At 38.0% G+C, this 19,679-nt stretch overlaps 1 protein-coding gene across 1 annotated transcript in view; it reads right to left on the bottom strand.

The window, feature by feature from the left end:
- wdr20a (WD repeat domain 20a) overlaps window positions 1-16,567 on the bottom strand; it is a 35,275-nt gene extending 18,708 nt beyond the window's left edge. The window contains exon 1 of the mRNA XM_066694361.1: window positions 16,276-16,567. Within this exon, the coding sequence (XP_066550458.1) occupies window positions 16,276-16,539 (264 nt within the window). The 5' untranslated portion in view covers window positions 16,540-16,567. The remainder of the gene's footprint in view (window positions 1-16,275) is intronic.
- Between the last annotated feature and the right edge of the window lie 3,112 nt (window positions 16,568-19,679).

Here is a 19,679-nt window from a genome sequence, read left to right as displayed (position 1 = left end):
TGAAACCACTTGATGCAGATATACTGTACCTATTTATCATCTTTGAATTCAGGTTCACACACATCCAATTGTGGTTACCATTAGACATTTCTTACTTTCTCCTCTTTTTCCAAAATTTTTAATACTTATTTTGCAAGCCTTTTTAATTAAATCAACGAACACAGACACAGATGCCACAATATTTAATTACTGGCGTCTTCCCTTATTAAGCATTTCTGGATTGCAGGTTTAGAGACCTTGGAAGCGGATTAACCTGCAGTCAGGAGAAGGATGAGCAGCAATAAGGCTCAGCTATCCTTGACATCGTCACAGCCACTTAATGAAGGGAGACAGCATGAAACATCGAAACTGTTGGAAAACCTTTAAAAGTCATGTAGGCCAGTGAACATTTTTCACAGGACAGCAGCCTTACATCATTAAAATTATTGTAGTTTGGAAACTAGTACATTTCCATATATTTCTCTATAAAGGCTGTTAAGAAAATGATCTACACAGCTGAAGGAAGCTGGAGACCAACACGATAATCTGCTTTTCCCCAGTACAGTTAATAGGCATGATTGATACCACCATCCAAATCAAAATACTTACAATTATCAGTCATAAACAAGCTCCTACTTATGATAAAATGTATTATTAGATTTACTTATGAATACATATATGAAGAAAATAAAAAAGTAATTTGATTACAAGGTTCACTTAGAACCAGAATTTCCTTTTTGCAGCTTTATTTTCAAAGCGATCGGATGTTTCCCCTCGGCCGGGAGCTTTGAACACAAAGTGATGCCCTATTTCAGGCCACTACCAAACTGCTTGCATCTCAGAGCAACTCAAGCATCCTAAACTCACATCAAATGAATCACCAAATCAGTGGTTTGGAAATCAGTTTCATAAAACGTAAGCCTCAAAGCCTTGGTTTAAAATGCTTATATCATACATTATCTTTTTATGTATTCAAATCCCAGAATGTGATCAGTGTGCAGCTCACTATCTCCAAACTGCTGGCTTTGCTCGGAGCATTCAGTCACGAGCCATGTAATTAGTAGGTGTACTCAAAATTTTAAAAAAGGACAGAATAAGACAGCTGAAAATATATCAAGGACAGTCTATGCACTTTAGCCCATTAGATCAATTTATTTTTAATTACTCACCTGTGCAACAGAACCACTGACTGACCTGTACATCTGAAGAGACCAAGGCAGCAAACCGTGATTTCTGAATTTACCTTAATAGATTTTGATGTGAAGGTTTAAAAAACAAATATATGCAAATGTCTAATGGATTGATACATCTTGATTAAGCCCGTCTTTGATGAAAATTTCCTTTTTTTTATTGAAATGATACTTAAAAGGAGGGAGAAAGCAGTCAAAATAAATTAAATGGCTCTGGGCCCTGCAGCATCGCATCTTATCCCCTCCCAACCCCTGGTTTCAAACATATTCAACCGATACTTTCCTGCAAATCAAATTTACAGAAACCAAAGGATATAATGCCCTTAATGTGCAAGAGAGTTTAGATAGAAAATGTGGTAATCTTACCCTGAGCTTTTGTTGGTTTTTGCTACCATGCCAGATTATTTCTCTCCTCTTTTCATTTTCCAGAAACCGAGATTACAGGAGACACACCCAACTGGAGTAGCACAACATCTATTTTAAATGCATGCACTTCTATAACCAAGATTCATGTTTATACTGTATGAGAGGAGCTGAAAGTAGGCAAAGGTAATGCTTCTGGCTGTGTGCGGAGACTCATAAAGCTCCAGCTTTAACTGCATGTAGCCAAAACAAAGTTTATAAGCTCTCTGCTCTCAGTTTGAGAGATTTCAGTTGGACATCTGCTTCAAGCAGATATAAATATCTTTTCTAAAAGCAAGCTTAAGTGTACTCTATCATATCACCCGCCAGTGAACATCTTTGGATGTGCGGAAAACACTCTTGCTGAAGATACAAAGCAACTGGAAGTGGAAATGTGTCAATTTGAGATTCAGTCAGATGCTACACAGGGGGTGAAACCCGAGCGAGTGAAGTTCTTGATTGCTGTTGGTTGACAGATGACCATTCACATCTGAATTTATTTCAGACCTGCTGTGTCAGTTTCCCATTCACGAGGTAGGATAATGAGAAAAAAAAACAAAAAAAAAACCTCAGTGTCTGAGTTACAGACATTTGAAAAACAGTCACTGCTGAAAATGTTTCCCTGTTTAGGTCAAGGCAATCAGCAATTACTGTCGATTACACATTAGTACCTCCTGGACATTTAACAACCTGTACTAAAACACACAGCTGAACTTTACTGTAAAGTTTATTTTAAAGCGTGGTATTATTAATACGTCAAGATGCATCAGTAGCACATTTCTGCTTTTTCAACAGAAATAGCATGCTTTTAAGCTACCTCTCACAGACATTTCAAGTGGCTAGTTAGTACAGACTAGCCCAGTGTGGCAGCCTTCTGTTGCCATACCAGTTGGTTATTTTCATCTGGTATTATAAAGGAGATATGGAAATATTGAATACATTCTAGGTTTTATGCATTTCTCTAACAATGGAAGGAATACATGTTGTTCAAAAACCCTGTTGTGTTGCAGTCTGTGATTGAGGCAGTAGGAATGAAATAGTACGGGGTGAGTAAATTGGTAGCTTGCTGCTTCAGACTCCTGCCACACACATCAGCTGCTTGTGCCCCAGACTGAGCAGTGCCAGGTGGGGTTAAGTAGCTTTGCATCACTGCCCAATTCGCAGGCTCACTGCAGAATATGAGGTGGTTTCCAGTGCCAAGCAATGCAATTCACCTCTATACCTACCCATGAATGCATATGCATTGCAAACACAAAGAGCACTATTACAGTGAATGTCACATTTGGAATTAAAATCTAAAATAAATTATGAAGACAAATGAAAAACAAAACAAAAAAAATAATATCAGTGCGAATTGAAGCTAGGTGTGTGGATTTTTGGAAAATATCACTGATCAACAAAATTATACCATTTACACATGTGTTCCTTGAGCCATGCTGCAGCTGTGTTAATTATCTGCGCTTGAATAACTTCTTGAAACAAGAGCAGAGGAGCAAGCAATGAAGCTAACAGTTAGGGTTCACTGCATATCCAATTAATTACCAAATGAAAGTATGTGCTGGGCCTGCTGACACTGCTTATCACTGTTTGAGGAGACGTACAAAATTATTTAGGAAGGAATAAATGTGATCGCTCCAATGTAATTTCACTCCTATTTCCTCCCCAAAGAGGAGGGAAATCACACTGGAGCCATCACCTTCATTACATTTAAGGGTCTAAGCGCTTAACTCCACAACATAGGCATTAGGGTGCCCAATGATGCTTCCCTTGTCAACAGCTTCTCTCTCTTCAAAAGAAAAGGCAAAAAGGAGGTCAACACCAAAAATGTATTAACCCTACGGATGACCTTAAGGTCTCCAAATGGAACTCTGTGCAGCTCCGGAAGGAAAATGTCCGAAAGACAATGCTGAATACATCTTTGTTTTCGATTACTGAAGAACAGTTAGGCCTAATTATTTCTAACAAAGTTATAGCATGCATCATCTTCATTCTGCACAGCATACATAGGATAAAATATGAGTATTTTTATTGACAGTATTGGGAAACACTTTGCAGAAGTCTGTGGTTTTCACATGTCAGACACTGCACAAACATACTTGGCCACAAAATACAACCATTAACTTTGTGCATCACAGAAATACTGTAATTTCTGGTAATTCAAATTTCTAATTAATTGGATTTCATGCCAAAAGAAGTCTTGGAATTTATGACCACAATTTAAAATAAATGATAAATTAAGATTTAAAAAATGAATACCCTCTCAACAAGCTTAATGCTTTACACATCACACAGGACAGAATAAATTTTACAGGATGCCTTCAAACACATTGTTCTTTACATATAGACTTATTAAATCACAAGTTAATAGCATATTAAACCTTTCAGTACAAGGCAACATGATTAACAGGTATGAAATTTGCTTCCCCACCTAAAATCTGTCTTAGTTAATAGTCCCCTTTGACTGATGTGTGTTGGGCAGGTACTATACAACAGGTATAACTATCAGAAGTAACAGGTTGCATTCATAATTTTTCAAAGTTTGGCACAATTAAGTTAGAAAACATTATTAAGCTACAAAATAATGTAAATGAAGCCTCACATTTTTACTACCCAGACAGAACTACTAGATTTTTTCTCTTGAAGGTGAATCACAAACGGGTCGTGTGAAATTAAAGAAGCAGATATTAAGCAGTTTCTTCTTTGGGATTGTTTGTTATTTTCTTTCTTCTTTTTACCTCAGGGGAACAAAAGCCCTCTGAACTAGCACACAGCCTTCAATTTCCTGGCAGATCATTTCCTGCCCTAAATGAATCTGGCAAATGCAACAGAGCACTTTGTGATCTCACAACACTATCCAGCATAGAGGAAAAAAGCTAAGGTTTCAAACCTCTCATCAGTATATTGTAGTAATGAAACACATATTCCTCTTGAAGCGTGGCTTGATTCTTAAAAGTTAAGTGATAAAACATTTATTTATAACTGACTCAGTCAGGTGTGTATTATTTATAGTTAACAGTCTCCATCCACGACTGAATCAACCCTAAGGTTTAATTTTCTGAATGTGTGCTTGACCAGTAAACTCCTGAAGCACCTGCTGCTGGAAGACATGCATTTAATTCAACAATTAGGCCTATCACCCTGTTGGGAAGCAATGGTGAGACATGATAGTGTATGTATTCAAATGTTTCAAATGCATCATGGTTTTGTAGGTTCACTTTTTTGGGATTGTACATTTTTTAAGAATTTGTTCTTCTCTGTTCTAATTTGTTCTGCTAATATTAGTCATCTAAATGGTGATTTAACCCCTGAATCTCAGAAAAACGGCCTGATTATACTTTATACACCACACTGGCTAACCACACCCTTTTCGCTCAGAGTGAAACTGTCCAGCACAATTTGCATTACTGAGTTTAGGTTGTTTATATCCATCTTGCAATTGCCATAACCCCCAGAAGGGAAACATATACACATACAAATGTAAATTGAATTGATTAGTCTTCCATTAATGTATGATTCCACTGTCCTGCAAAACAGAGAACTGCTATAGCTGGAAATAGCCACTCCTGATGAACACTCATGAAAATGAAGGTGCAGATGAAGATATTGTAGACTAACAAGGGTTTTATAAAGGTAGGGAAGATGCATAAAGGTACTGCAATGCTCTTACTGTATTACGTTTTTTGAGCTGTGTATATGTTGTGACAACTAAGTCGCCCTGGGTAATAGCGTCTGCTAAGAAATTGTTATATTGAAACCAAATAGATTAAGTTGTGACATGATTAGTCACAGTCTCAAGACTGAATGGTAACTAAATAAAGCTGTAACCTGAAATTTATCTCATTAACAGATGATATTGCCTATAGCATCTTGCAGGAGAACATATATATTTTTACAGGCGTACTGAACGGATCTCATTGTCAAACTTGGCTTCCTCTAAAGACATTCACCACTAAATGTGGCATTGCTTTAGTGAATACAGGGAATTTGTTCTGAAACCTGCTTTAACATATATTAGTCTTACAAAAAAAGCAGAAGAGGACCATATTGTACTGGTTACATGTTTGTATTAGCATGTTGTAGCTTTATTAATAATAATAATAATAATAATAATAATAATAATATTTCTTGGCAGACGCCCTTATCCAGGGCGACTTGCAACATAAGTGCAAAACAAAGTGCAAAAATACAGTTCAATAAAGGCATCAATCATTACAAATTCAATCTACATAAAACACAATGTGCTGCAAACTGCTCCCCTGAATAACACAGAATTGCAGTATATATATATATATATATATACACTCACCTAAAGGATTATTAGGAACACCTGTTCAGTTTCTCATGAATGCAATTATCTAACCAACCAATCACATGGCAGTTGCTTCAATGCATTTAGGGGTGTGGTCCTGGTCAAGACAATCTCCTGAACTCCAAACTGAATGTCTGAATGGGAAAGAAAGGTGATTTAAGCAATTTTGAGCGTGGCATGGTTGTTGGTGCCAGACGGGCCGGTCTGAGTATTTCACAATCTACTCAGTTACTGGGATTTTCACGCACAAACATTTCTAGGGTTTACAAAGAATGGTGTGAAAAGGGAAAAACATCCAGTATGCGGCAGTCCTGTGGGCGAAAATGCCTTGTTGATGCTAGAGGTCAGAGGAGAATGGGCCGACTGATTCAAGCTGATAGAAGAGCAACTTTGACTGAAATAACCACTCGTTACAACCCAGGTATGCAGCAAAGCATTTGTGAAGCCACAACACGTACAACCTTGAGGCGGATGGGCTACAACAGCAGAAGACCCCACCGGGTACCACTCATCTCCACTACAAATAGGAAAAAGAGGCTACAATTTGCACAAGCTCACCAAAATTGGACAGTTGAAGACTGGAAAAATGTTGCCTGGTCTGATGAGTCTCGATTTCTGTTGAGACATTCAGATGGTAGAGTCAGAATTTGGCGTAAACAGAATGAGAACATGGATCCATCATGCCTTGTTACCACTGTGCAGGCTGGTGGTGGTGGTGTAATGGTGTGGGGGATGTTTTCTTGGCACACTTTAGGCCCCTTAGTGCCAATTGGGCATCGTTTAAATGCCACGGCCTACCTGAGCATTGTTTCTGACCATGTCCATCCCTTTATGACCACCATGTACCCATCCTCTGATGGCTACTTCCAGCAGGATAATGCACCATGTCACAAAGGTCCAATCATTTCAAATTGGTTTCTTGAACATGACAATGAGTTCACTGTACTAAACTGGCCCCCACAGTCACCAGATCTCAACCCAATAGAGCATCTTTGGGATGTGGTGGAACGGGAGCTTCGTGCCCTGGATGTGCATCCCACAAATCTCCATCAACTGCAAGATGCTATCCTATCAATATGGGCCAACATTTCTAAAGAATGCTTTCAGCACCTTGTTGAATCAATGCCACGTAGAATTAAGGCAGTTCTGAAGGCGAAAGGGGGTCAAACACAGTATTAGTATGGTGTTCCTAATAATCCTTTAGGTGAGTGTATATATATATATATATATATATATATATATATATATACAGTGAGGGAAAAAAGTATTTGATCCCATGTTGATTTTGTACGTTTGCCCACTGACAAAGAAATGATCAGTCTATAATTTTAATGGTAGGTGTAGTTTAACAGTGAGAGACAGAATAACAACAACAAAATCCAGAAAAACGCATTTAAAAAAAGTTATACATTGATTTGCATGTTAATGAGGGAAATAAGTATTTGACCACTTCGACTTAGTACTTGGTGGCAAAACCCTTGTTGGCAATCACAGAGGTCAGACGTTTCTTGTAGTTGGCCACCAGGTTTGCACACATCTCAGGAGGGATTTTGTCCCACTCCTCTTTGCAGATCCTCTCCAAGTCATTAAGGTTTCGAGGCTGACGTTTGGCAACTCGAACCTTCAGCTCCCTCCACAGATTTTCTATGGGATTCAGGTCTGGAGACTGGCTAGGCCACTCCAGGACCTTAATGTGCTTCTTCTTGAGCCACTCCTTTGTTGCCTTGGCTGTGTGTTTTGGGTCACTGTCATGCTGGAATACCATCCACGACCCATTTTCAATGCCCTGGCTGAGGGAAGGAGGTTCTCACCCAAGATTTGACAGTACATGGCCCCATCCATCGTCCCTTTGATGCGGTGCAGTTGTCCTGTCCCCTTAGCAGAAAAACACCCCCAAAGCATAATGTTTCCACCTCCATGTTTGACGGTGGGGATGGTGTTCTTGGGGTCATTCCTCCTCCTCCAAACACAGCGAGTTGAGTTGATGCCAAAGAGCTCGATTTTGGTCTCATCTGACCACAACACTTTCACCCAGTTCTCCTCTGAATCATTCAGATGTTCATTGGCAAACTTCAGACGGGCCTGTATATGTGCTTTCTTGAGCAGGGGGACCTTGCGGGCGCTGCAGGATTTCAGTCCTTCACGGCGTAGTGCGTTACCAATTGTTTTCTTGGTGACTATGGTCCCAGCTGCCTTGAGATCATTAACAAGATCCTCCCGTGTAGTTCTGGGCTGATTCCTCACCGTTCTCATGATCATTGAAACTCCACGAGGTGAGATCTTGCATGGAGCCCCAGACCGAGGGAGACTGACAGTTATTTTGTGTTTCTTCCATTTGCGAATAATCGCACCAGCTGTTGTCACCTTCTCACCAAGCTGCTTGGCGATGGTCTTGTAGCCCATTCCAGCCTTGTGTAGGTCTACAATCTTGTCCCTGACATCCTTGGACAGCTCTTCGGTCTTGGCCATGGTGGAGAGTTTGGAATCTGATGGATTGATTGCTTCTGTGGACAGGTGTCTTTTATACAGGTAACGAGCTGAGATTAGGAGCACTCTCTTAAGAGAGTGCTCCTAATCTCAGCTCGTTACCTGTATAAAAGACACCTGGGAGCCAGAAATCTTGCTGATTGATAGGCGATCAAATACTTATTTCCCTCATTAACATGCAAATCAATTTATAACTTTTTTGAAATGCGTTTTTCTGGATTTTGTTGTTGTTATTCTGTCTCTCATTGTTAAAATACACCTACCATTAAAATGATAGACTGATCATTTCTTTGTCAGTGGGCAAACGTACAAAATCAGCAGTTACTGTATATTATAATTCTATTTATAATTGCACTTTCCAATCACATATTTGCTTTGCATTCCCCATTGGAACATTTGTGTTTTTCAAGTCATTTTTATTAGCTTAGTTTCATTAGTAATTTTTTATGTCTATCAACATAAAACCTTCAAGCCGTGGCATCCTAACTAAAGCTTCTTATTAGAGCCTCAGGTTGATAATGCAAGCTAATGCCTGGTGAATTTAAGACTAGCAGAAAGCAACGACAGCTAACAGCTGTTTCTGATGTGTGTGTGTGTGTGTTATTTTTAAATGTAATATTTAGCACAAATTGAATCACATTTGGCCTCTCTTACAAGAAAAAAAAATTGGAACATATACATATATTTCTCTTATTAAGAAAAACCTATAGAAAAAGGAATGCAACGTTTTCACAAAAAAAGTTTTTGCCAGTGACAATTAGATTTGTTTTTCATGTGACATTTTACAGTGTGCTCAAGTGCTGTCTTCAGATGCCATGGGGACATCCTGTGGAAGATTACTAGAAATCTTAACATTTTCTTTCATCTCTTTCCAAGAACTGGTTGTTAAATTCTCAGTTCAACTAAGACTATAAGAATCCTGTTGTTGCTCTTTGTTATTGTTTAACATTTAAGGCTCCAGGCAATTTTGTGTACATTTCTGTTCTGTATAGTGTGGGTACATGCTGGAATATTTTATCTTTCTGGCTATTTTAATACTGATGAAGACGAAGAGTAAATCTCAGAACAGGGACAGAGTATTGTTAACATTCAATTATTGAAAGGGGTTTTGCTCCAAAGTGCAGTTAATAACGTGCAGTGCAATAGGAACATCCTTCTTGTAGAATGTACTGAAAAGCATTGTTTTTTTTTTTTTTCCCCTAGAGGCTGCTGTGATTGGTCCTTATGCGATCTGTAGTGAAAGTCTGAAGTATGGAGAAAAGATTGTGGATGGAGCCAAAAAGTGAGGGAAAAACAAGAGTGCTGGTTAATGAGGTCGAGTACACAATAGCGTCCCTGTTAATGAGGCTGGGTGTGCAATTTATGTATAATGTACTGGTAAATGAGGTCAGGTACACAATACAGATACAGTGTCTCAGTCAACAAGGTCAGCTTTCCAATATTATGGTTTTCTGTTAATATATTCTGTTATTTATCATACACCTTTATCCAAGGCAGTTTACAAATCACTAACATGCACTGTTAGCCTCTCCATTCAATATAAAAAGGGTACTATACACTTGTTATGCTATTCTGGTACCAAACACAGCACCTTGTGTCAAGATAATGAAGGGCAGGAGGTAAGGGGACTGACACTTTTCCACTTTACATATCTTCTATAGGGGGCAGAAGTTTGAACCCAAACTGTGGAATCATAGGTATGTATAGGCTTTTTAAAGCAGAACTCTTGTTTTAAGATTAAGAATGTATAAACACACAGTATCCCTTATTATTATTATACACTATTGCTACTTGCTGGGATGGTCATACAATCACTAGGACCCATTTTGTTCCCTTACTAAATACATTTGCAGAAAAAAACACTCCACAGGCTTCATAGGTGTTATGAAATGGGACCAACCACATCCATGTATCTCAGTTTGAACTGAAAACTAGTAGGGATGAGAATTGCGTAATTTACAAATACTTGCAAAAATGTAGTACTCAAACCTAACTCCAAACACTATAGTACATGTGGTTCACAGATAGTACTAACGTATCAGGCTCCTTTCATATGACTTAAATAAAAGCTTTGCATCGTATTCTTATTACGATAATATTCAGTATGCTTACATTTTAATTAGTCAAGCTCTGAACTAATCATTTTGTGCCAAGCCAATCATACGGTGAAGCACTGAACTAGTCGTTTTGTGATAGGCCAATCATACGGTGCATAACTAACAACACCATTCTTTGATCGGTTTTCTCAAAGTATTTACAGGCTCTTTTTGTGAGATGCAATTTCATTTTCATTTACTTTTATCAAGGTAACATACTTACTTGGCCTAGTTTGGTCAGTGTCGCTGCCACTAAAGTGTTGCCTTCTAACATTAAAACAAGACCATTTTTGTTTAAATTTAAAACAGTATTCACATAAGGTTCTAAACACATTTAGGTTGTATGTCTGAATAATTTAAAATAATATTGAACTGTATTAAAGTGAAAACATGTATAATTGTAGAGTATTCGAGTAGTAAATTAATGTTCAAATCATTCTAATAACATAGAGGACTCGATTACTCGAATCCACCCATGGTGAAAACACAGTTTTAAATCAAATCAATTTGGCTCGCCCTGAAGCAACAAGTGGCCTTAAGTTGATGTTCCTGTCTTGACTGTAAATTGAGTTTTACAGCAACGGAAATGGAACATTTGAATACACGTATTAAAAATCAATAACATTTTTTTAGTGCAGGTCACATGTTTACGTCTGGATCAGTAACTCGATAGATTAGAGCCAGTAAAGACGCCTCTCAGGATTTTAAAATGCAGAACTCAAATCCCCTCCTTCTGCCAGAGTGTGATTCACATTATCCCTTTATTGAAAGTGAACAGTTTGCAAAGCGAGTGTGAAGCAAATCCCACACGTCTCACTCTCTACTTTAAATGGCTCAGTGGAGTCTGAGGTTGTAGTTACAAAAAGATGTTCAGTATAGGTTTATGGTAATTTTATTGACTAAAGTTTGACATTGATAACTCGATCTCTTGTTCGGATTATTTGTGAACTATGTGGAAAGTAATAATCTTATTCCTTAGAATGGTTGTATATTGCAAAGGCAATATATGTTGAGGAATAATTATTTTCCTTTTCATACCAGATTCCATGATGTCTTGTAGATCAGCAAAGATCTGATATACACATACATACAGACAAAAACACACTTTCATTTTAACATTTAACTAACTGAAATGGGTTTGAAATCCATACTAGATACAAACATTTAACACAAAGTTAAATATAAAAAAATCTGAATTGGTTCAAAAGCAATCTATAACGGTTTCCACCCTCTTTCGTAAACATTGCTATAGTCACAGGCAATTTGCTTAATGAAATCAGCAAAGTAAATGAAATTAGAAATGTTGTTGCTGAAAAAACTCAGGCTCCACTACTAAAGAATACATATAAGATAGGATATATATTGAACAATTTATTGCAGGCCATGCAGTCTTTGAAGGCAATGGTTTGTCAGAATTGTTAAATTAGTTTTGCTGTATGAAATATCCTCAAACCAAGGCACTGTCAGATTTTTTTCAGAGTACCTATCAGGGAACAGCAAGCACAGATACACATGCTTTGCAAATGCAGGAACAAGGCAATTACAGAGTCAGAAACAAAAACAAAATATTTGAAATAACAGTTCGCATTATAGCTTTAGAAAACAAAAAACATAAAATGTATAAAATCATTACTGCCATAAGGTCTGAAATTTGTTCTAACCATATGGACCTCTAAGATTACGCAAAAATACTTATTCTAAAACCAAATCTGTTTTCCAGGAATGAAGTCTTTTAAAGCTTCCACCAAGTGTCTGAGTATAGCATATAAACTATGAACTGATGCAACATGAATAAAGTTAGAGAATTACTTGTTATTGCCCAATTTACACAATATTAATACATGACCAATCAGCTCAAAAAGCCTTTTGTTTGCCATCAAAATCCCCTTTTCAATTTCAGATGGCATACTGTATTTACATTATGATACAGACATTGCCTGAATGCCTGAACAGAGGGGAACACAGCGGCAGAACTCCTATAAATAAATAACAAATCCTTTCAGAAAAGCCACATCCATGTTATTTCATAAGTAGCTGAAAGATGATTCAGTAAGGCGTTTTCTAGTTTACAGCATGGAGATAAGTATAACCTGCATTCATAGCAAGAAGAGAAATTAATCTGACTACAGGAAAATAACAGTAGAATGGTTGTTGACTTGTAGCATGAAAACTGAATGTAGAACACATGGCAAATTAGGGCTGAATGCTTCAAGGGGGGATCCTCCCATTCAAACAGCTGCATAGTACACAAAGCTTAATTACAATACAGAACAAAAAGCAAAACCATTCTTGTAAGTGAATCACCGTATGACTCCGGGGATAATACGTGTTTCAATTTAATTTATGATCACTTTACACAGAGTGAAATCCTCTGACTTACTTTCTGCTCTGAACATAAGTTGTCATGTATGATCACAGCTCCAAGAGTTAAGAGATATTTCCAGGACACTCCAATGTCCTGTATTCAGCATTCCCTTCAGAGCCATCTTATACATATATATACCCAATTTGTAAATTTATATTATTGTAGATTAACAGGAAATTAACAGTATTTTTAGACTTAAACTAAACAGAGATTAAGCACTAGAAATGCCTGCCTTTTTCTTAGGTCATCCCAGTGAACCTTGATAAAACAACAGCTACAGAGCAGAATTACTCAGGCCTGAACAACACTATGGTTTCAAAACTATTAGTTCCATTGTTATTTGTTTCATAATGTTTAAAGGTTCTCTTTATGCAGCAAAAGGAGAAAGCTTGACTGTGGAAATTAATACAATATTTGCAAACCTATGAATCAGTAACATGATGCCGGTCAAATCTGCAAAATGACTAAAAAGCTAAATATGATTTCTGAACAAACAGGTGTGACTTATGAAAACAATCTGTAAATGAGTCCATGATACAAGGACCCAGAAAAAGAAAATCACACACACACACATATGTATACATACATACATACATACATATATATATATATATATATATATATATATATATATATATATATATATATATATATATATTAAAAAAACTTTGTTCAAGGTTTGGAAGGTTTTTTTTGTACACACAAAGTTCCTGCTCATGTTCTTGAACTGAACATGAACTGTGATTTAAGAAAGCATGCACAACAAAACAGTTAATATTTTACATTTTTTTTTTTTACAAAAACAAAGCAATTATAGAACACAGTGACCTAAAGTCCAAATATTTAAAAAGTGGACAAAGTCTTCCATATCCACCTTTATTTTTAATTAAAGGAAACAGTAAACAAAGGGAGTGGAGGCAGGGGCTCAAGGATCGAATGTTGTCTATGGTAATCAGTAAAACATAAGAACTGTGCACACACAGTCTTTATCTCTCTTTAGAATACGATCTTATCACAATAGATCAAAATATTTTCCACCTGACATTTACAAAGAATGTAGATTATACAGTACTGAAAAAATGAAAACCGTGAAATGCTATGATATGAAGATTATGAGTTCTCTTTCATATTAAGACTTGGAGTACAAGCCCTAGTTATACCATTCGAAAGAAAAACCAACAAACCAAAAAAATGTGTGCCTTAATGCAGAAAACCGTATTCCACATTTCAAATAGGCATACCTTTTCTTGATAACCAGCAAAGTGGACATCCTTCAGCTTATATCTGAACTAAGTTTCCAAAATGGCTTTCATGTACAAACAACTACATCTGCATTTCTACATTGTGTTTTGCTTGTGAGCTGTGATAATTTACAAACTTCTAATGCGTGTCAGAGGTGTTTACTTTGAGTCACACCCAATGAGTTCACTCATTTTACTACTGCGGGAGGCAAATTGTGACATCCCTTCTGACATTTTGTGTTTTGTATATTTGCATAAACAGCTGTCAGAGCTGTAATCTTACCTGCATAGATAGCCAAATAGTTCCTCTCTGAGATCACTTAGCATTTGGGAGGGTTTCCTTACTGAAATCAATGAAGTAGCACCCCCAGCTGACAAAGATACCAAAGCTTAGACAGCTTCTGCATTTTCTAAGAAGTAACTTATAATACTATCTAATTCAAGAGACTGTGAAATAAAAGTCTGGTAAATGTTTCATTTCAGAACATCCACACATCTATCTAAACAGCCAAAAGAAAATCTGCCCAAAGGCTAAGCAGAAATCAACTCAGAATTAATGATCAAATGCACTTCACAATGAAAGACAAAGAATGCCTGGAAGACAGACTATTTAAAAATAAATAATAAAATGCTCATTCTAGCATTGAGCAATCAGAAGTAGTCACTGACTGTACACATTTAGTTTTCTGCTAGGACAGTGATGGAAGACAGATCTCAAGGCAGTGAACAAGGAAAGAGGAAGCAGAATGCTGCCACAAGATGCTCACAAGAGCTAAGACCTTAACATCATTGTCTGTGACTGGGATCATGTTGACACCGGAGGAGCAGAAACAGCATGCAAAGTGACAGGGGGGAACTTTTGAATATAGTTGATAGCAATGAGGAACATTTCCTAAGAACATTCAAAAAAGCTTCTGGAAAGTGTCCTTCAGCATATAAACAGTCAAGCAGCAGAGAGAATGTTTACAATACTAGCTTTTTTGGTAAACCCCTTTACACTAACGAAATACATTTTACGGTTTATTTTTCAGTTGATACAAATCGGAGTTCTCAGTTAATATCCAATCTGTAAGAGGGTTTTGGGGACTAAAGTAGTTGCAATATATGTCTATTCAAAAAATGAAACTGACTCTGATATTCTAACTGAGCTCTAATTTTATATAAATGCTACAAGCCATGGTTTAAAATCACTTGATCACACTACTCTAGCATAACAAACGTGAAACCGACTTGCTGATCCTGGAACTACACTGAACGTATATGAGTTATTGTGGGCTTGTTTTTTTGGATGTCCAGTGTCTCTTAATTTAAGGCGTGGCATTAAACCTCTGGCAATTACTTCATGGGGTTGACCCGGAGTGAACACACTCCCTTATTACAATTACATCGTTACAGGTCTGAACCCCCGGATTAAAAACAATGATTTCAATCTCTTTTAAGGAAGCTTGTGTCGTATGCCACTTAAAGTAACTGCCATTTAGTAACTGACAGTCAGCTTACTTTTAAATTCAAAATTGCATCAACTGGGCTTATGAATCATGGAAGTGGTAACAGCTTACGATATGTCCAATTGCAATTATCTCACAAACATGTAATTCAAATCTTTAACATATGCGCCACAAATATGGACCACTTATGGAGAGAGTAGTGTCGGTCTGACAGTTAATAGATGGCTACAAAACAAGTGTAAGTTTACATGCATCTGTCCACTAAGCTGACATGCAGTCCAGCTCTGTATAACGACACATTTGCATCGTATGCGTCACCTTTGAACACATACAAATTCAACACATGGAGAGACACACACATTATAAAGAAACATCCCATAGCGTGACAGCACAACAACTGAGCTGAACAGATCTGTCACACGACATCGCAAGTCACGTCCCAGGCGATGGAGCAGGAAAACCGTGAAGTTCATGCTGGCAACTTAACACACACACATTGCAACAACTTTACCCCTTGTGTAACCATGTCGTACGATACACAGATCATCCACAGCAGGTGAAACACGGCCCTTTCCCACTGTTGTCAGCTGAGTGCATACCACAACACTTTCACAAGAATCGCGCAAAGCAAACTGGAGGTGTCACTTTGGCTGCGTCAGCCGCAGTGCAGCCGAACTACACAACATTTGATCCTCACTTTTAATCCAAATACTAATGTTATAACGGCGGCGGTTGCGACAACGTAACGTCCTGTTTACCTTTCTGACGCCTTTGTAGATATAAAAGTATAGCTCCCGGCCCACATTGAAACAGATTCTGTCGCCGTTGCCAGACTGGTCGTTGACGTTGACGAAGGAGACTTTGACCGGGTTGGAGCCCTGGGAATTGAAAGGCACCCTGTTGGGGCGGCTATATTCGGAGTGAGTGAGGAGTTTGTAGACGCCTTCCCGGGTGGTGAACTGAGTTTTAATTTCGTTCATCTCCTTCCCTCCTCCCTCCGCCGCCATCTTGGAAATTAGCATTCATCCTGCCCCGAGCCCGGATCTTACTCACGGAGCATGCGCGCTGCTGCCGGGAGAGCCGACTCGCTGCGCTCCTCCGTCAGCTGATGCGGGAGTTTCTTCCTTAAAGTGCAAGTAAGCATGTGGAGCTGGGGGTCAGGGCTCGTCAAGATAACAGCTCAGGAGGTGTGCAGCGCCTGGAGGCCGACACTGGTTAGCGCTCATCTGATTTTCAAGGACATCTAGACTACACTCTGGGGGAATGCATAAAATGATGGCAACTATCTATACCATGCTGTCTGATGATATAAGACGCGTCAAATGCAGCCACAGTTAAAAGATGGCACAGGATATGATGTGTGAAGCATCTGTTCTTTGCACAAACCATGAATAGTGTTGGCACTTCAATCACTTCTACTTCTCGATTTGGTTTTATGGTTATCTTCAGAGACCTTGCATATATAAATAGACACTAAAGTTTGTGCATTTAGGAAAGGTTGTTAAAATAATGAAATCAGGAACTCTCGGCTCTAGGGAATGGAGAGCATAGGCACAATATGAGTGGGTTTAATTATTTGTTTTGCTGCCCTTTACTGCAGGCAGCGCAGTGTGTACACAGCGTGGGCACTAGATCAGATATTCTGGTCTGCACAATCCTGGGTATTGTTGTCTTATCTACTCTACAGATACGTACAGAATATATCAAATATAGGGTGTTTTGTGTTATTTGAATAATTTATATTGTATATTAATTGCATAGTTGATGTATATGACGTGCAACATGCGATATACAGTGTTTTATAACTCTGAAATGTTGTATTCATGTAGGATATCTATTGCATGACATACTTGCATATGCAGACATTGCAAGTATTTAAACAGTGCAAATGGTCCGACAACTGGGACGCTGGAAATATCGCAGCCTGATGTACAAGGAAGACGTTAGAGAGGTTGTGTTTTCTCGTGTTTATGCTGTTCTTCTGCACTGCAAGGCATACACAAATATCTACCCATTGTGTTTTTTGTTTAAATTAAAGTATTTATTTCTTATTTTCTCAGTGGCTTTGTGTTACAGCAATGTATGTGGAGCGAGTGAACAGATGACTCCCCCTAGTGGCCAATGTAGATATGGCAGCACTATACGTGCTGGTAACATTTAAACCAAATAAAACTGAAACTGTTTTCGTTTTGTTTCATTCCAGTATCTCAATGTACTTCGTTTGTGTTTGTTGTGTATGCTAGCTGTATACGGGTTCTCCAGCCATGTATCTGCCTACGGGGTATTTGTATTTTTTATTTTATTTTTTTGAACGGATCTCTTTATCATACAATTGGGCGAACCCCAGAGCATAAGCCAATCAAAATAAATTATTTTAAAATATGTATGTTTAAATTTGTATATGTTTTCATTCCATAACACGAAATGATAAAAGCATGATTAGAAAAAAAAAAACTTTATACAGCCCTTTAAAAACATTTACTGTTATCACTGTTAATATTTACAGCAGCACCATGGGTTTTCTTGGAGCAAAACGCACAGGGGACCACTTTGAACAGCAGTGAATGCATAGTATTGCAAACGCCAAGAGTCGTGATCGGCTATATTAACAAAAATGAGTAAATAATCAAACACAATTTCAACAGAAACCCGGTGTACACTGTAAATCAACAAAACCAAATGAATAAAACATATAAAATAAAACCGTATAGGCTGCTGACCTAATCTTGGCTACTTTCTAATTCAGAGCAGAGATGTATCTGAGCAAACAGCAGTAGAATAGAGATGATTTCGCTCATGCAATGATGTTCCTGATAGCACAAGTTGCCATCTTTCACCAACACATGACCGAAGATGAGTCATATGCTTAAAAAGTGCACAGATCCCCATCTGCTACTGTAGCGCAGAAGTACGCAGTTCTACGCAGAGCTGCACAATCCCAGCGATCCCATTGGCGGAGCAGCGCAGATGCGCAAAGTTGCGTTACAAGAGCACGACCACAGTGTTTGCCCTAGTGCAAGATGGTTATTGAAGATGTGTCAGTAGCAAAAAAATATTGTTTCGGCTAACAACATCGACCAGTGCACTTCAGTGCCAATGATGATCCTCCAGGAACTGCACTGATGAGCAAGTGACAGCTGGCAGCTCCAGCCAGAGCGCAGCAGCAAAGGCTTGTCTTCCAGCATGTTCTCACTGAAGGTTATACACGGCCGCTTCCTCTGCGTCCTACACATTGTACACACATTATTATCGTTGGTGCATTTTAAACTGCAAAGAAAAACTTATTTTCATACGTTGTTATATAAAGATCAGAAATCTTCCTTTAATAATTGAAAACAGGATTCCATTACATTTTGTAGTGTTTTCTATAGAACTTTAGAAATTAATTAGAATGAGATGTATTTTATTATTATTTTATGTAAAATATTGTATTTTGCGTTTAAATAAGACTGCTACACATTTTCTAACCATTTCCATAACATTACAATAAAAAAATCATTACTGTAGAATGTTCTAACTGTAGATGAATGAATAACTGATTGGGTGATTTATTATATGCACTGTAGGTTTTAAGAAACATGTCTCCTTGATTACATATGCTCCTTTGTTATTAAAATGAGTGATTAAGCCAATTCTCAATTCACTCTCTGCAGAACATCATGATCCCTATGGAAAGAATCCTCCAGCATGTGCATTGTACATCCACACATCACTCCCCAAAATATCATAGACAGAGGAAACTTTTTTGCATATAATGATAATTGGGATAATAATTAAAGTTACACAGCAGTACAAAATAAAAGTGTGTTTGTGTGTGTAGAGCAACAGATCAAACATGCACACAAGAACATCATTCACACTTTTCTTTAAATACCTTAAAAAAGCCAAAGCAAAGCAAAGCAAAACATCTGTCTGTTTCCAGAGTTTTTAAAGTTTTCATTCATTAAAGAATGGTTCAGAAAAGGTTAGGAAACTCATGTACCCTGCCACATGGTGGAATAGTGCACAGACAGCACTAGGTCCTGGAAATGCTGTGATTGGCAAGGCCTGCTGCGACTTTGCTGCCCTAAAAGGCCAGGCAGCTGCAGAGAGTGCCCCTATCACAGTTACTTTCTTTAGGCCCGCGCCCATAGTGGCCTTTCTTCTAGTACTTTCTGAATGA

Source organism: Amia ocellicauda, chromosome 21 (genome assembly GCF_036373705.1).
Source record: "Amia ocellicauda isolate fAmiCal2 chromosome 21, fAmiCal2.hap1, whole genome shotgun sequence".
Taxonomy (NCBI): Eukaryota; Metazoa; Chordata; class Actinopteri; order Amiiformes; family Amiidae; genus Amia; species Amia ocellicauda.
This window is presented reverse-complemented; position numbering and strand designations above follow the sequence as displayed.